The 14,389-nt window shown below is 45.7% G+C and overlaps 1 protein-coding gene across 1 annotated transcript; it reads left to right on the forward strand.

Annotated features, from left to right (window-relative positions):
* Positions 1 to 2,772: 2,772 nt before the first annotated feature.
* LOC307224197 (uncharacterized protein) lies at positions 2,773 to 14,092 on the forward strand. The gene is made up of 5 exons (XM_079990809.1): positions 2,773 to 2,849; positions 4,028 to 4,118; positions 6,087 to 6,137; positions 10,321 to 11,151; positions 12,059 to 14,092. Exons 2-5 carry the CDS (start codon positions 4,059 to 4,061, stop codon positions 13,562 to 13,564), a joined length of 2,448 nt encoding a protein of 815 aa, XP_079846935.1. The 5' UTR covers positions 2,773 to 2,849; positions 4,028 to 4,058; the 3' UTR covers positions 13,565 to 14,092.
* The last annotated feature ends 297 nt before the right edge of the window (positions 14,093 to 14,389 follow it).

Here is a 14,389-nt window from a genome sequence, read left to right on the forward strand (position 1 = left end):
GTTTGCTAGATCCAATCACAAAAGATACATCCATTTCCTCATGCCCTTTTATGGGAAACAAAAAGATATATATTCTTCTATCTATAAATGACAAATAAGTAGTAATATATCTTACATGTGTCTCAACAAGGAACCTTAATTACCAGCTCACCTCGCCCTATTGCCCTCCAAAACAAATGGTTTAATCTCAAATTTTTATCTTAAACAGATGTCAAGGATCTTGAATTCACATCATCATTGAAAGATCTCCTTCTCTTGAAGGTCTTTTAAACAAAGGCCTGACAACCATATGTGCTCTAATGATGTTTCCTGCTTGGCAGGGGGGGCTGGGCTGGTGGCTGATGGCCCCTGTGATCTCTTCCAACTATATGAAATAAGAATCTAGCATAAGGATTTAACATTTCTTAGCTTCTAATTCCTTTGCATAATTACATTTAAGCCAATATATTTAATACATAACATAAATAACCTTTTAAAAGGAAAAGAAATCTTAAAAGGATCTCAGTTTAAGAAAGAAACAACTTTAGAAAAAGACTTCCCAAAATACTCTCTTCCTTTCGGCCAGCTAGATGCTTTTCCATTGCTCTTGACCTTTGAACCTTAGGAAAATATGGCTCAAGTTTAATGGGAGGCACATGGTTTTATTTTACTATTTACCCACTCTTAATTATGTTTTTCTCTGATTTTTTATCTTCTGTAATATGTAGGGTCAGTGTAACCTTGGCTGTCAGCCTGTAATTCCCTTTTTACGACTTTGAGAATTGTTTTCTGCTATAAATCAGGGGGCCCCCTTGTCTAGGAGGAAAAACATTGCCAAGGTTCTTAGGCAGCTGCTCTTCTGCCTGGCATGAAACATTTGAAGATCTTTAAGCTCATTTTAAAATACAGGCCCTGATCAAGCCTCAATAAAAATGCAGGCTATGATTAGATGCCTCAAAAATAATGTCAATATAAGCTAGGATTTGTGTGAATTTGTTAAATTAGCGTATGGATGATTTCAGGGGAAGCTGAAGGAAGTCTTATAGAAAGAAATCTGTGATAACAAGGCGTAAATTGTTTTACTTTCTTGTTTGTTATGATTTAAAAAACAATAAAAATTATGCAGAAAAAAAAAGAAAGCATTGAATAGAACCTTAAGTCAGACTGTCTCATTCAAAACACAAGCTAAGCTATCGCCTGAGAAGGTTGTTGACATTGAGAATAGCACTTTCCCGAGCTTTGAAGCGGTATGTGGTGCTGCTTCCTGACCCTGCTACATGCAGAACTCATATATTTAGACAAATTGGAGGCATAATTACAGGAAACAAGCCCCAAAGGATATCGACTTCCTTCTATGAGAAAGCTTTAAGGCATTCTATAGGACTGTTCCCTGCCCTCTAAGAGCTCCTATGTTTACTTGCATTCTAGGCCTCAACTTCATTTCCCCGTCTGTTGCGGTCCCCTGCTGCTTCCATTTGTTATGGTGACATTTTTGTCAAGACTGCACAAACAGCAGGTTATAGGGGAGTGGTAAGCAATGTGGTGAGCTTTGAATGTTGTTGGACTACAACCCCCATCTTCTCTGACTGTTGCCCATTCTGAATGGGACAGATGGAACAACTTCCTTGTTGTTGTTGAGTTATTTAGTCATGTCCGACTCTTCGTGACCCCATGGACCAGAGTACGCCAGGCACTCCTGTCTTCCACTGCCTCCTGCAGTTTGGTCAAACTCATGCTGGTAGCTTCAAGAACACTATCCAACCATCTCGTCCTCTGTCGTCTCCTTCTCCTTGTGCCCTCCATCTTTCCCAACATCAGGGTCTTTTCCAGGGAGTCTTGGAGCCTCAGCTTCAGGATCTGTCCTTCCAGTGAGCACTCAGGGCTGATTTCCTTCAGAATGGATAGGTTTGTTCTTCTTGCAGTCCATGGGACTCTCAAGAGTCTCCTCCAGCACCATAATTCAAAAGCATCAATTCTTCAGCGATCAGCCTTCTTTATGGTCCAGCTCTCACTTCCATACATCACTACTGGGAAAACAACTTCCAGGCGGCACCATTTTGGAACATAGGAAGCTATCTTAATAGCATCAGATCATTGGTTTATCCAGCTCACATTGACTGGCAGTCGTTCTCCAGAATGTCAGAGAGTGAAATTCTGAGGTTTTGGACTACAACTCCCATCATTCCTGGCTTATCAGACACTGCCAGGGGCGGATGAAGTTTGTGGAAGGCTGGTCTGGAGATACCATGCAGGGCCACAGGGATCCACTTCCCTTCGCAAGCAGATTTGCCGGGTAACCAATTGAACGGCAATTGCTTCTGCACTTTTCTGACTTTTAAAACCATAAAGGAAAAACTGAGGATGTCATGATGACCCACCAATGGAGCAATCAATGTTTTCTCACGGCTGTTAAGAGTAATTAATGCCCATCCCAAGCAAAGTGTGTTTTTCGTCGATTAAAGCTATTCACCGGGGAAAGTTGGGAGATTATAAAGTAAAATGACCACAATGGGAAAAGAAATGTCTGGGTCACCGTGTCTGCAGGCGGCTGATTCTATATATTTAAGAGAGGCTATACTGGCTTGATGTGAACTTTTTAATTAAGTGGAGGGAAAGCAGTCTAGTCACACTGGAACCAAGTTGATTTTCGGGCCCCTGAAAGCCTGTCCTGTTAAGGAAACGTGGGTGGTTAATATGTACTTCACCACCAAAGTTCCATCTTGCAGCGCCCCGAGAGCAATGATTGGTTAGTATCCTCCCCAATCGGACTTTAAATTTCAGGCAGGTTCAAAGGTGAGGGGCAAAGCTTCGTCCAGAGTCGGTGAGGTGGATTCGAGGTCTGGAAGACAGTGTCTGTCTTGGAGGTCAAGGTAAGAACTCATTGTGTCAGCTGGTTAGTTTTGCTATTTAAAAAGCCTTGAGGTGTGTTTGGGCTTAACAGATTCATTGTAGCATAAGGCTTTGCACACTCTTGCCTAATCTGAATCAAACTATAAAATGAAACATCACTCAGAATCACCCAGATGGGAGGAAGTGTGAGGTGACTTAGGAGGGAGCAGGGATCATTTTCTTATTCAGCTGGTCTACTCAGTGTTATCTTTCTAGGAAAAAGATAACTCACCACGAATGCCTGACTTGTTCTCTTAGAATGCCAGTGGTGTCCTCATGTTGGAACTGAGTTCTGGCAAGTTCTGGCTGGGGGAAAAAAGCCCTGGGTTTCCAAAGGGGTTGCAAGAAATAGATTGCAGTTTGAATGTAAAATTCCTAATATATATTAATATTCTCCCCCCCCCTACACATATCTTAGGGAAATATTCCAGATCTTTCATCTTCTCCAGTCCATGTGCATGTTAAAAGGAAAAGTAGAAAACAGTTTTTGCATTGATGTTTTCTTGCATATGAGAGTCTTGAATTACAACAGAGGAAGTTTCTTGAATTATAATTGCTTAGAAAAGGCTAGCCCGTGCCACAAAGCTTTGTAAGTGCAATGCAGGAAATCATACTAGTCTTCTTTGGAGCAGCGGTGGAGCTAATATACCAACAATGCAAGCGGGAGAGTTTATTCTTCTCCTCGTCCTCCTCACTGGTTGCATACAGACCTTACATTTGAAGCACTTGCAAAGCACATTAAAGACCATCACTTCACCCAAAGAATCCAGGGAACTGTAGTTTGTTAAGGGTGCTGGGAATTATAGCTTTATGAGAGGTAAACGACAGTTACCGGGATTCTTTGGAGGAAGCAATGTATAAGCTCCAAATCCATATTTAATGGCAATGTGGGCAACTCCTCAGTGAGCTTCTTGGTTATTGAGGATTTGAGCTCTGGTCTCCAGGTCCTCGTTTGATGTTGACACTACTACATCCTAGAAAGAAAGAAAGAAAGAAAGAAAGAAAGAAAGAAAGAAAGAAAGATAGAAAGAGAGAGAGAGAGAAAATTGGAGATAATTAAATTACACCTGAACAATACACTAAACAGTGCATACGCCATGGTACATGTAGCAATGTGTGCTTGGATTTATAATTCACTGAATGATCTGTTTATTTGCAGCCCCATTTGTAAGGTCAGGCTGTGCCTGCCGATGAAGATGAAGAGAACAATTGTGTTTCTTTGCATTGTTGCCATAGCCTGGGCAGCCCCAGTAAGTTCTTCTTAATGGCTTGCGTATATGTCAGACATCTCCACGGGCACGAATTAGCCGTCAAATGGGCGCATGCAGAGATGGAAAGGAATATATTCTTACGTGAAAGCAACGGCTGTTGGGTAGAAGAACTCACAGGGCACATTGTACTTGAAGACAGGTGAACAGTGCATGGAATTGCTTGAGAAACATGCATGGAAGATTCCAGCGTGGGGTCTGAGCAGCTGTGTCATTAACGTGACAACAAGCCAGAACTCTGCACATGCAAGGCACGCTGTGGCCTAGAAACTTTCTCACGCTGCAGTAGGGCTCACAAAGCATGTGCAAAAAGCCACCAGCCTGGCATTTAACAGAGGCAGTCGCAGACTTGAGGGTTTGCTGATATGACAACCCCAATTCCCTAGGACAGAGGAGAGGCTGGCACAGTCACTAACTGCCTGGGCCACGTGTCCCTAACTGCCCCTCCTCTCAAGACATACCTCCCCATACCCAGAGCCACTGTAATTGGGCCTCCCCCTGCTCTCCCCCACGGCTCTCCTCCCAGGCACATCCCACCAAGTGCCCTGACAGCCAGTGAAAAACCGTTGAAACACTAAAAAAAAAATTTCAAAGGATATTAAAACACTTTAAAAACAATTTGAAAGAGGAAGCCCTTTCTGCTGAGCAGCAGCAGCAGTCCTTATGAAACATGTGTTAAGGAGAGGTAGGTAGGCGTGTTGGTCTGACGCAGTCGAAATAAAAAATTAAAAAATAGTCCAGTAGCACCATAGAGACCAGCTAAGTTTGTACTGGGTACGGTGATACCTCTGGTTACGACCTTAATTCGTTCCGGAGGTCCGTTCTTAAGCTGAAACCGTTCTTATCCTGAGGCGTGCTTTTGCTAATGGGGTCTCCCATCTGTGTGCGTGGCCTCCGGTGCACAATTTCTGTTCGCATCCTGGGGCAAAGTTTGCAACCAGGAGCAGCTACTTCCGGGTTAGTGGAGTTCGTTACCCGAAGCGTTCGTAACCAGAGCTACCATTGTATAAGCTTTCGTGTACAGTTTTTTTAAAAACAACAACATGGCCCAATGGTCACAGAAAATCATAAAAATTCAAAAAAAAACCCCACAAGCTCCCAGATTCTTGCAAACCCCTCCGCAACTGTTCCCCCAGCCACCCACCACACAGAAATTCAAACCCAGAATTTTTTTTAAAAACAACAACATGGCCCAATGGTCACAGAAAATCATAAAAATTCAAAAAAAAACCCCACAAGCTCCCAGATTCTTGCAACCCCCCTCCCAACACCAAGTCCTTGAATTCCAAACACCCCAACCCAAAATCCAAAAACCCCCAAAAAAGTTTTAAAAGTTTAACTTACCAAATGGATGCAAAAGAAGTTTTGGAAAAGCTTCAAAATTCACCAAAGTCCTCAAAAACCTGAAAAAAGGCTACCAAACCGCGTGCTATCAGTTGCTCCTCGAAGTCAAGTCGCAACTGCACCTCTTCAAGCAATGCACCCTGGGTTTTAATGGTTTTACAAAAAAGAAAACAAAGTTGCTTCGTCTTGCGAAGCACCTCAAAAAACGGAAAACTCTTTCGTCTAGCCAGTTTTTTGTCTTGCGAGGCACCACTGTATCTGAAGAAGTGTGCCTGCACACGAAAGCTTATACCCAGTACAAACTTAGTTGGTCTCTAAGGTGCTACTGGACTATTTTTAAATTTGTTAAGGAGAGAATTGACTCAAATTACAAATGCAAATTATTTTTGGTGGGAAATTCTCAAATTAAATCGGTCCTTTTTCCATAGCCTCTTTAGTTTAAATCTTTCCCTGCTCCCGTTTTGCAGAATTTTCTGTGTCGTTACATAAATTCCCACTACACGTCAGACAAAAATAAAAATAAAAATCACTCTTGATATTCTCTGTTGGTTAATTTTCAAAAGTGAGCTTCGATTGCCTTTTCAACTTTGTTTTCTGATTTAAAAGCTCTCGCAGAGTGAGCCAAGGGACAACAATAGGAGCACCGGGGGAAATCAGGTGAGTTCATCTTTGCAAAATTTCTTGGCTATGTGATTTGATTCTGCAAAGTTGAATCAGATTTCAGATTTCCTTTGACATGTATTTGAATACACTGCTCCTAGTAAGGGCTTAACCATATTGGCCCCTTCTACTGGGGAGCCCAACTCTCTCATTCCAAATGCAACACAGCACATAAGGTATAGCCTGGGCAGAGAATTACTCCAGGGCTGGCCCACCCATGAGGCAAGGTGAGGCAACCGCCTCTGGCGGCAGAATCCACACGAGCAGCTGATCCTGATGTAGATCTTTATTCCTCCCTTGTTCCTGACGTAGATCTTCACTTATGCACTGAAGGTGGGGAGAGGGAAGTAAGGCACCATTTTGTGATTTGCCTCAGGTGGCAAAATGTATTGGGCTGGTCCTGGGTTACTCTGAACATTGTAGAGGGAACAGGTATCCTCTAACAACTCTCAGCACCCTTAACAAACTGCATCTCCCAGAATTCCTTGGGGTGAAGCCATGACTGTTTAAGCAATATGATAGTGCTTTAAATGCCTGGTGAGGATGCGACCCTACTCTTGTCCCACAATACTCTGGCTGGCTTGTTGCGGATTAAGATGGAGCAGTGAACATTTGGATTATTCTAAGTCTGAGGGCCACAATTCCTTCTTACATACCAGTGTTTGGCAGTGCCAGAGGCAAAACTGGGAAGGGTTCCCTAGAAAGAGGGAAACCATGATTGTCCAAGTGTTATAACAGTGCTTTAAATGTTATACTGCGTATGCAGCCTAATAATGGCAGCTATTTCTCAGTGGAATAAACAAGACGATCAGGTGATGCTATCTTTACACCCAACCGTGTCGTTTTGATCCTGCACTCCTTTGAAATCTGACATTCCGCCCAGGCCTAACTTGGCACTTCCTGAAAAACTAATATTTAAAGAACAGCGGTTTTCCTGTCTGTGCCAAATTAAGCTCCCGTTTTAGCTCTTGTCACAGGTTGCCAGCATGTGGCCTGAAGCCTTGAAAACAGCCCACCCACCTGCCATTGTCGCCGTCAATTAAGGCTAAGCAAAATCAACAGCAGTCAAGCAAAACGTGTCAACTCCTTTTATTTCTGGTCACCGGGGAGTGACGTCTAGCAGAATACAAAAAAAAAATGTGTTAGAAAAGGTTTTTTTGAAAATGCATTGACATATATGTTTGAAAAGTTATAGGAATGGGTAATAGAATGTGACAGATAGACAGGTTTTGGTGTTGTTGTTTTTTTTAAAAAAAGGAATTGAAAGAGCAATTGGATTATGGACAGAAGACCACAAAACCCATCTTCTCCAAATTTAGACAACCAATTCTTCCTTTGTAGCTTTCTGAAAACGATAGCTAAGAGGGTTAGATCACCTCTGGCCATTCTGCAATTTGAAAACTGCTTAGCACTCTGCTCTGAAAAGCATTTAAACACATGCTAGCCCAGGGGGTCAGCAAACTTTTTCAGCAGGGGGCCGGTCCACTGTCCCTCAGACCTTGTGGGGGGCCGGACTATATTATTTTGAGGGGGAAAATGAACGAATTCCTATGCCCCACAAATAACCCAGAGATGCATTTTAAATAAAAGCACACATTCTACTCATGTAAAAAAAGCTGATTCCTGGACCGTCCATGGGCTGGATTTAGAAGGCGGCCCCTGGGCCTTAGTTTGCCTACCCATGTGCTAGCTCTTTATAGCCACGCCCCCTCAGAGCATCACTGTTGAAAGCTGCATTGCCCCTCCATGTATTGGGGGCTGAACTTTCTGTCGTGGGGAGGCTTCCCTGCTCGTGGCAGATCCCCACAATTTAGACCCTTGGATGATCAGGTGTGCTGGTCCAGGGGGGAGGTTACCGTGGGGTGAGGTCCAGAACCTGAGTTGAGGGTCGGCAGACAGTCCTCCACGGGCGAAGCGGGGTCCACAGCGAGAAGCCAGGCAAGGACAGGAACTCTGGGGGAACAGGACTGGATGCTGGCTGAAACAGCTCTTCAGCGACGTTCCTCCCACAACCTGGGACCGGGCTGACTGGCCTTTATCTTCTCTGAGGCCAGGGGTGGTCCCGGCCCCCAGGAGACCCGCCTCTCCTGGCCTTAAGGCGAGCACTCCTCCTGGGAGAAACCAGTTCCCTTCGCCTCTCTGCCCTGGGCCTCTGCAGTTCAGGAGAGGCTGAAGGGTTACTGGACCTAGGGAGAGACTCACCTGTAGGCACTGAGTCCTCAACCACCTCCGGAGCCAGAGTGGATTCACCTGGTGCCTGCTCCTGAGGATCCGGCACAGGTGCAGGCGCTTCAGAATCAAGGCCCTGCCCCAGCTCAGCCGGCCCTGGAGGCGGGGACTCCTGTGCAGGCTGGGATTCCTCCGGTTCAGCCTCTGAATCGGATTCCCAGGCCATCACATCAGGATTCTAAACCACATGAGGGACCTACACAGGTAGAGAAGGCTCCCTGAAGTGGCATGTAGAGGAAACGCCCCCTAAAGAGACCTATTTATTTATTTGCATTGATTTAAGATCACCGCCTTAGGTTCCAGTCTCCTTTTGCATCAGATTCGTTTCTGAGACCCTTTCCACCGTGGCACCTTCAATATGGAATTTTCTCCCTTGGCAACTCTAACAAGCTCTCTCTCGTTGAAAGCGATTTTATCCAGGAAAGCCTTTTAGGATACGTTTCCCTTCCCCCTCACCCCCATTGCCTCCAGGAACTGTTTGACATCTCTCTGGGCCCTCTGCAGGCTCAAGCCCTCCTGTCACATGACGGCCACGGACCACATTATGACTGCCACCGCATGGTGCAATGTCAATTCTTTCCCACATAGTCTCAGTAACACAAAGCCAGCCTTCAGCTGAGTATTGCGTGGTTCTTACTTGGAGTCTTCCCACTTTTCTTTGAGCAAGGGCTGCAACTCTGTGGTAGGACAGCTGTTTTGTAAGCAGAAGGTCTCTGGTTCAACCCCTGGCATCTCGAGGTAGGATTAGCAATGTCCAGTGAAACCCTAGAGGGCCACTGCCAGTCACCGTTTGAAACTCCTATTGTGTCGGAATCTCCACTCGGCCAAGCTGATAAAGCTCACCTTCCGGCCGAGTCCTTCGGAATCGCCCTCCAACGAATAATTAATGACCTGAGCCTCTGATAAGGCTCCAAGGCACGTTCCCCCATTCAGCAGAGTTTCAAAGCAGCAGAAGTGATGAGATTTATGGCTACATCGCTATGCTTTATTTCTTACTACGCAGACAAAAATACACCCTCTCTCTGTGAGAGCAGAGAGCAACTGAAACAAAGGAGCAAAGGAACAGAGAAACCAGTACGTCACATCTGTCTCCCTTCTCCCGTGAGACTTCCAATAGCCTGGACTGTCTCTGGAATGTAAACAGAGCCTTGTGACTCTAAGCAGCTGCTCAGTGGCAAACAGAAACTAACATATTGTTCTTGGCGCGTTTTGCGACAGGGAATTTCATAAACAAGAACAGTTTCTGAGATCTGGGTGCAGTACTGCGCCTAAGATTTCACATTAAAACTGCCACTACTGGTAATGAGAGTGTGGGAGGAGAAATTCCTCCCCACTAGACTTCAATAGATCTAGGGGTCGTCTTATACGCAGAAAAATACAGTAAGGTTTGTGAACTGGACACTCAAGGTGGGTGTCTCTGTCATCAGTTATATAGGCCCTAAATATGTGTTGATTCTGGTGCCAGAAAGATATATTTATATGAAGGAAAGGGTGCCTAAGAAGAATCCAGGGCTTGTCTGCAGAGTGGAAGGAAAGGAAGACCTTTTTCTGGCTCCCCACTTCCAGCCACTCTCTGAAGACTGGAGAAGAGACCCTCTTAAGAATATTAGGGAGGCAGGCAAGGGAAGCATGGCTTTGTATTTTGCAGTCTTCTGGTGAGGACTAGACCATGTGAAAAATGAATGTAAGATTTTAGCTGCAGTTCATTCACTTTTAGCTTTGTATTCTTGTTATAAAAAAGTGTGCCTAGATATTCCGCTGTTGCGCCCATAACCTAGGTTTTAGGTGCCCTTTAGCACCTAGCTTTCATATCTCAGTTTCTAACATTTCTGCCAGTGGAGACAACATTGAGCTAGGAGGACCTATGACTTGACTCAGTGAAAGACAGGTTCCTATATTCCCTTTTCATTTCTGCTCAGTTCCTGCTTCCTGATTATGTTTCTCTCCACAGGATGTATCAAACGTGGGCCATACCAGCAAACATGATGGTGCAGAGAATGACGAGGGAATTTATGAAAGTGGAAACAATGGAAATACCAGTGGAAATACCACTGGCTGCATCAACAGAGGAGATGTTGGCCATGAAGAATGTGAAAGAATCGAATCTGCCACACAAAGAGATATAATCAATGGAGCTGATGATTTAGTGAATGCTCTTGGAAATGTTGGCAGAAGACCTGAGAGCAACCCTAGTCATGCCACAACAAATGGAAGTAGAGAGAGGGATGTTACTGGAGAGGGAATCCTTAGGGGTAACTTGGAAGGTGGAAACTCAAGTGATTCCAGTCGTGGGACTGGAGATGGGAATGTTGATTATACCATCCGAACAGACCTTTCGACAGTCACTCAAAATGGAAAGGAAAACCACATTGGCAACATGGTTGCAGAAGGATATGGCGGCACCCCAGGAGACCAGAGTAACAACATCCAAGGCCTAAATGGTGCAGGTGGAGGTGGATATGCAAATGCTGCACCTGAAGGAAACATAACAAGGGCATCTATGATAAATATGGTCCATGGAGAAAGCATTCACTGGGCGGACGTTAATGAAGCTGGCAGTGGTAATGGCGGAGACCCAAGTGAAGAAGGTTCTAGCGATGGCTGGGGGGATGGACGTGACGAAGACATGACAACTCTGGGGCGAAATGAGAGAGGGAAGCATAGCAATCAGACTTGCGACAATGACAGAGATGTTGGTGGAGATGCTGCAACCAACGGAACTGTGGAGCTGTGCCTCAAAAAGGAACAGAATAACACTCTAGACTCAGAGGGTGTTGCTACGGTGAGTTGGGACCCATGATGGGGCAATGTCAAGTAGAGAAGGAGCAGGTGGGAGGAGGCTGCTGAACTATTCTGCCAAGCCCTGCCTTTGCCCCTGCCACCCCTCTCATTTCTGCACTCTGAGACTAGAAATAAGTAGAGCAGTAGAGCAGCTTGAGGGAGGGGTTGCAGGAACCAAAAGTTGTAGCCGGGGGGAAGAGTTTAGCACTGCCTCCCAGCTGCTGCTTCTCTGCTTGGAATTGCCACTTTATACCATTTTAGCACAACCCTCTTCTCAGATGCCATTCTCCTAGTGGACAATTGTTCACTACAAAACCAAAACAAAACAAAAAATGAAGGCACATCTCCCTTCCCATCTGGAAGGGTTGTTGTGGGGCTTTAAGCCACTTTGCCTTCGGTTGTGGGTCCTGATCCAGATCACGCTACCTGCACTGCAGCAAAAGCTCCCATTTACAGTGGTACCTTGGGTTAAGTACTTAATTCGTTCCGGAGGTTCGTTCTTAACCTGAAACTGTTCTTAACCTGAAGCACCACTTTAGCTAATGGGGCCTCCTGCTGCAGCCGCACTGCCAGAGCACGATTTCTGTTCTCATCCTGAAGCAAAGTTCTTAACCCAAGGTACTATTTCTGGGTTAGCGGAGTCTGTAACCTGAAGCGTATGTAACCTGAAGGGTATGTAACCCGAGGTACCACTGTACTCTAATGAGAGCTTCCCTCCCTCAATTGCAAACAGCAAGTGCATGGGCCCAGTCTGGAGTTGGGCTCCAGTGGGGGGCAAAGGGTTCAAGCCCCTTCAATCTACACCAGGGCCCCCCATCTGCCTGCAGTTTAAAATCCATTCTTGGAATTGCTAACTGAATGATTTCATTTGGGATTTGCTTGCATCCTCCTTTCCTTTTGGTCTCCAGGGCGCTGGCGGTAGCAGTAACGGATCAGTTGTGAACCACGCAGATGGCAGCAATGTGAATGATACTGGCAGGGAAGGGACCCCTGACAACAGAGAGGCCATGGATGGGCTTCCCAATGCAAGCAGCTCTCAGGACGCCAGTGAAGGTCACTTAGAGGATGCCAGTGATCACGAGGACACCAGCGAAGCCGAGAGCAATAGCGTTTATAGTTTGAGTTCTGAACTCATGCAAGGGGACGAGCCCGACGAAAGCCCCGAGTCTGAAGGCAGCCAGCAAGAAGCGTCAAGTGAGGCAAGCGATGGGGAGGACTCAGAAGACGAGTCTCACGGAGAAGAGGAAGAAAGTGCCAGTGAGAACGAGAGCAGCGAGCAGGCCGAGAGCAACAGCGAAGACAGTCAACCGGAGAGCAGCGAGGGTGGCGATCAGTCAGACAGCAGCGACAGTGACAGCCATCCAGACAGCAGCCAAGGTCAATCTGATAGCAGCAGTGGGAGCGAGTCGGAAAGCAATGGAGAAAGTGAGTCTGAGAGCAGCAGCGAGAGTGGGCCTGACAGTAGCAGCGAAAGTGATGGCAAGGCTGACGAAAGCAGCAGTGAGAGTGAGTCTGAGAGCAGCAGTGGGGGCGACAGCAGCAGTGGGAGTGAGAGTAGCAGTGAGAGTGAGAAGTCCAGCAGTGAGAGTAGCAGTGAGAGTGAGAGTAGCAGTGAGAGTGAGAAATCCAGCAGTGAGAGTGAGAATTCCAGCAGTGAGAGTGAGAAATCCAGCAGTGAGAGTAGCAGTGAGAGCGAGAATTCCAGCAGTGAGAGTAGCAGTGAGAGTGAGAGTAGCAGTGAGAGTGAGAAATCCAGCAGTGAGAGTGAGAATTCCAGCAGTGAGAGTGAGAATTCCAGCAGTGAGAGTAGCAGTGAGAGCGAGAATTCCAGCAGTGAGAGTAGCAGTGAGAGTGAGAAATCCAGCAGTGAGAGTAGCAGTGAGAGTGAGAAGTCCAGCAGCAGCAGCAGCAGCAGCAGTGAGAGCAGCAGCAGCAGCAGCAGCAGTGAGAGCAGTAGCAGTGAAAGCGAATCTGATAGCAGCAGTGAGAGTGAAAGCAGCAGTGAGGACGACAGCGAATCTGATAGCAGCAGTGAGAGTGACTCCACATCCGAGAGCAGTAGTGAGAGTGACAGCAGTGGTCCATCGGACACCAGCGAAAGTAGCAGTCAAGCAGGGAGCAGTGAAAATGGCAGCCAGTCAGACACTGATAGCGAGGACGGTGGTGAGTTAACGGGCAGTGAAAGTGAGAGCGATTCGGCAAACCAACCTGACGGCGATAGTGAGAGTGCACCTCTGAGTGCGGAAAATGGTGCTGCCAGTGACGGTGCCTCAGATACAGCGGAAATGGCAAGTGACGATGAATCTGTAGCAAGCGAGGAGAGTGACAGTGATGCTCAGTCAGAAGGTGGAGACACTGATAGTGAATCCATAAGTGAAGGCAGTCAGAGCAACGACCTAACCAGTGATTATTAACGCAAGGTTGAGGAAGGATCAAATTACGGCAATGGGAGCGCTCATGATGGCAGAGGAAGACTGGACGACACAGAAGCCAAGCCAACAGGCCAAAACACATTTGTCAGGAAGTTACCACCACAAGATCTCTGTATAAGTGTGATTAGGATCAGGGTCAAGGTTGAATTGGGGACGCATTAGCAGGAAAGCTGCCCTAGTCCTTATAGTCGCAGGGGATCAAAAATGCTGTGTTTATACATTTTTGAGTGTTGCGGTTTTGTTTGCAATAAAATATATGCCTTTGCACAATGGGTATTCAATTGTTGGTAAACAGATGCAATATAAATAAAAGCCCAGGTTCTGATACACATGTTCATTCATCAAAGACCTCCAGGGTTGGTTCTTATAAGTGTTATTCATTACTTGGCTGCAGCATCCTGACTTGCATGTGTGAATGAAACATTGCAAATAGAATTCCTGGTAAACACCACCTGGCCCGTTTTTCTTGGTTTACTTGTTCAATATCATGGTTCTTAGAAGATTATAAATGTGCCCTGTGTGTAAACTGTAAAATAAATTATTATTTTTCATGTTGTTTCATGTATTTTTCTTGGGAATGGCCCACCCAGCTTTTACTCTCTGTTTCAAAAGGAAATCAGAGAAAGGGATGCTATTGAGCCACATCAATTTAAGACTGTGCAGGAGGCAATCGTGTTTTGCCTTGAATCCAGTGGTTGAGTTCCTATTTACAATTGTTCATGAGTAAATATACTACTTGATATAAACATCATTTGGTCGCAGGAAATGTATTTTCAATTTGCAGCCTTGTACAGCCACATTTCAGTG

This window comes from Podarcis cretensis (genome assembly GCF_951804945.1).
Source record: "Podarcis cretensis genome assembly, chromosome: 9".
In the NCBI taxonomy this organism is placed as follows: Eukaryota; Metazoa; Chordata; class Lepidosauria; order Squamata; family Lacertidae; genus Podarcis; species Podarcis cretensis.